Source organism: Lactuca sativa, chromosome 3 (genome assembly GCF_002870075.4).
Source record: "Lactuca sativa cultivar Salinas chromosome 3, Lsat_Salinas_v11, whole genome shotgun sequence".
Lineage (NCBI taxonomy): Eukaryota > Viridiplantae > Streptophyta > Magnoliopsida > Asterales > Asteraceae > Lactuca > Lactuca sativa.
The window spans coordinates 144,896,579-144,900,994 of NC_056625.2; the positions used below are offsets into that span (position 1 = coordinate 144,896,579).

At 31.0% G+C, this 4,416-nt stretch overlaps 1 protein-coding gene across 1 annotated transcript; it reads left to right on the forward strand.

The window, feature by feature from the left end:
* The first annotated feature begins 513 nt into the window (after positions 1-513).
* Positions 514-4,132, forward strand: LOC111885709 (heat shock factor protein HSF24). The gene is made up of 2 exons (XM_023881951.3): positions 514-1,193; positions 3,331-4,132. Exons 1-2 carry the CDS (start codon positions 990-992, stop codon positions 3,970-3,972), a joined length of 846 nt encoding a protein of 281 aa, XP_023737719.1. The 5' UTR covers positions 514-989; the 3' UTR covers positions 3,973-4,132.
* Positions 4,133-4,416: the final 284 nt, after the last annotated feature.

Genomic DNA, 4,416 nt, shown 5'->3' on the forward strand with positions numbered 1-4,416 from the left:
TTAGGTGTAGAAGAAGTCGACTAAACCTTTGCATGGAAATGACTATAATACCACTTGTTGTAACAATCAACCAAAAAGATACGAACCATGTGTAAACAAATAGCAACTAAGTCAAGAAATTTATAAGCTAACAACTAGAATCCAAAAAGAAAACTAAAACCACAACTAATGAATAACAAAGAAAATTCCCATATCCTAAGAAGTAAGAACGAAGAGAAAATGAAACAATCTAGTAACTCACGAGGAAAGAATTCAAATCACCCATCAACAGTTTGTTTGACTCTTAAACAGAAAAAACAACGAAGAATACTTCAAATCATATTATTTTATTTATTTACTTTGAAATGGAATAAAAAAAAAAAGTAAATAATATTTAAGGTCATGCAATTTTAACTTGTCAAGGGTTGAAAAAAAGGTGGCCAATAAAACATTTTTCTTCTTTTTTGGTGGTCGTGTATTCTTTCATTTCACACCCGACCACCAACCCCACCTCCGCCATTATAAATGCATTTTGTAGTATTCCTTCACGAATCAGCTTGAAAATTACACATACAGTATCCACACTTCTTCTTCTTCTTATTCTTCTTCTTCTTCCTTAATTCCTTTCAATGTTCATTGTTGATCGGTGGTTTCAGAAACTAGAATCGTGTAGGAAGTTATGAATGTCTCTTCCCTAAATTGTATTCAAATTCATCAAGTTTGTTATTATACTCATGGAAAATTTTAAGAAATCGTCATCAACCGGCGTCGTCAACACCATCAATCTTCCGATTTCCGATCTGGCTCGTTCTCGATCGTTCCTTTCTGGATTTTACTGTTGGAGTTGGAAATTCCTCACTGCTCTTCTGCTTTTTAGTTACTGATTTATCTTCTCGATTGATCGACTCAGATTTTTTTAACTTTCCTTTTCGATTCTAAGTAGATAAGGTTTCAATCAAGTAGGTTAAGTTCGATCGGAGGTAGGTGAGATTTAGAAATTGTAACTGAAAATGGTGCACAGATCTGCTCCGGCGCCGTTTCTGATGAAGACGTATCAGTTGGTGGATGATCCGATTACGGATGAGATGATTTCGTGGAACGAAACCGGTAATGGATTTGTGGTTTGGAAAACTGCTGATTTTGCTAGGGATTTGCTTCCTAATTCCTTCAAACACAACAATTTCTCCAGCTTTGTTCGTCAGCTTAATACTTATGTAAGTAATTGCTCCTTCATTCCTTACATTTGAATCATCTCAATCTTCACAATTTTTTCTTCTCATGCATCAACAATCATAATACTCGTAATCTGATATATGCTTATTCGTTTATTTTTGTTCAAATGATCTTACATAGATAATCAATTATGGTTGAGAGTTGAGGCAATCAACATTTTCCATCTAAAACTTTTGTTTCCTTCGTTCTTATGTCCAAAATGCACAATTTGTGCTAATTAATTCGTCTATAAGTATCTTTTATCCAAATTATATAGCTTAAAACATCATTGAAATGTCATTTTTGAATACCGGAAATGATTATAAACGATGAATTTTAAATTTTGTATCCATAAATGTCGTTACTATTGAATTGGTTTATCATGCAACATTAATATTCAATTCGACTTGAAGAAAAATCTTAGGAAAGAAGAAAAAACAAACATTAAGAGTGTTTCTAGATACCCTGCAATATTATGACGAAACACTGCAATATTATGACAAAAGAGAATGAAAGATTACCAAACTTAATACAATATTTATTTATTTTATAAATATATGATCATTATTTTACATCTTGATCTTTATTTTATTATTATTTCTCAATCACGTAACTTAGTTGATATTGAAAATTTGAAATAATATCTACTTTTGTTAGCTTCAAACTTTTCCCAACTTGGACTACAATGAGAGCACACATCGTGAGACTTTAAATATATTTGACCATAGTCTCAATTCTCAAATGCTAAAATATAAAATAATTTAAAATAAAAGAGTAAAAGACATTATCATATTCATAAATATAACTTTTAACTTAGGATTACAATGATGAATGATGATATATATTCGTCACCATGACATTTCATTTTAGAAAATATAAATCATTAAATAAAAAAGTATAATTAATGACTTTTTGTTTTTGCATAAAGTAAAAGTATTTGTTGTGAGTTAGGTGTTGATACCTCCCATGTGTAGAATAGCAATATCATCAAAAGGAATTTTTCAATCAATGATTCCATTTCACACTCTCACCAAACTTTACTCCTTTTGGGTTTACAATTATTCTATAGTTTTAACTTTTTTTTTTTTTTTTCTAATTTAAAACATTATTTAGTTATAGTATTTTTTTAAGGTGCAAGATTAGAGTTATTTTTTCTACTTAATCAACTTATTATTTTAATCATTTCATATAAATATTATATATGATTGTTTTTTCACAACTAATCTAGACTAAATGACTTTCTATATTAAGCAAAAAAGTTCGACTTCAAGTATAAAGACCATAGCCTTCTATTTATGTCTTATTTTATTGTGATTTTTTTTTTCGAAATTTAAGGATAAAATGGTAATATAGATTTTGTTTGACAGGCAACATATAATTTATTTTTTGAATTTGTCATGTTTTGTCAATAAAAAATTAGCTTATAAACTACTTTTTTAAAAAACTGTCAAGATCAACGTTTCATCAAGTTGATTGAGTATTTTTATTATTATTATTTTAAATCCTCGTAAATATATCTTTTATGAATTATAAAATTATACTAAAAAATCACTTTTTTTTTTATCAACTAGATCATGAACTTGTTTTATAAACACTATTTTTTATCAGCTATTTATTAACTTTTCATTTATCAGCCAGTTCATAAAAAAAAATTTAATCTTATTTATCTTTTATTTTTTAATACAAAAAAAAAAATTAATCTTATTTTTTTTATAAACTCGTTCAACTATTTTAGTATTTGTACATATGTATTATTTTATGATTAAAAGAAAAAAGAAACAATTCATTGCTAATGCGATTGACAAATTCTACACGTTTTTGACATTTTAATGATAAAATATATATTTACTATTAATTAGTTCGTTTTTATTACTTCTGATATTTTAACTTTAACAAAAATAAATTACTCTTAATCGTGAAATTGATATATATATTACTAGAACGTTGAATAAATATAGATACTAGAAAAAGTTTTTGAACAATATATAAAGTAAATAATAAATTATCATATAATTGAATTAAATACAAATTTGTTATATGCTAAACGTTTGACACGATTTTCACGCGCACTAAACATGGTCGGTTAGTGGCATGCGCACAAAGTAAAAGGTGCTAAAGTGTAAAGTTGAATTTCTACAGGGGTTCCACAAAACTCTTCCCGACAAATGGGAGTTCGCCAACGAATACTTCAAACGAGGTCGGAAGGACCTACTCATCGAGATCCACCGCCGGAAAACCGTGACGCCAACAAAAGGAAAGTCCGACGGAGACGGTGGTTTGGCGTCGCCGCCTTCTAGCTCCGGCGATGATCTCCGCTCTAGCTCCACCTCGTCGCCGAATTCAAAGAATCCCGGCTCGGTGGTTCTCCCGACGGTGGAGAAACTCGAGAATTTGTCCGACGAGAACGAGAAACTGAAGAAAGAGAAACAGTTTCTGACGTCGGAGCTTGCTCAGGCGAAGAAGCAATGTGACGATCTCGTCGCGTTTCTGACTCAGTCTGTGAAGGTGGCGCCGGAGCAGGTCAGTCGCATCATGAGCGGCGATGTGGTGGTTGGTGAGACGGAGACGGTGGTCCAGGAGACCGACGGTGATGATGACGACAAAGACGGTGATTGTTTTCGTTTGTTTGGGGTGTTGCTGAGAGATGGAAAGAAAAAGAGGGGGCGAGAGGAGATAAATGAAACTTCTGGGGTAGAAATGAAAAATATGAAACTTCAGGGGGACTTCAACGATGACAATCCGTGGATGAATAGTCTATATTCTGTTACCGAACAGTATTAACAAGGTATACAACTGACGAATAAGCAGATGCCACGTCAGTTTATGAGACAATGTAGAATACTTTGGGCTTTGTTTGTATACATTCACAAGTGAAAACAATTTATTTGGATACATTTATGTAGTTTTGTAAAATAAATGTTGTGACTTTTGTGTTTTTCTATTGAAACAATGAAACTATAACTTAAACTATAGAACCTCAAACTTTGTAATTATTTAATGATCAGTCATCGATCAAACAAATCTCATATATGATATAAAAATAGAGAAATACTTCTGAAAATTTCAAGTTGAGGACAAATTTACATTTTATAACACCGATGATCTTTTAAGGTTTAAAAATCTTGCACCATTGGGTTCTTCAATGAGAAATGACTACATTGTAAAATTATATTGTGGAAATATCTCTTTTAAAATTGTTCTGCTATAAAAAGGCGATACAGTCTA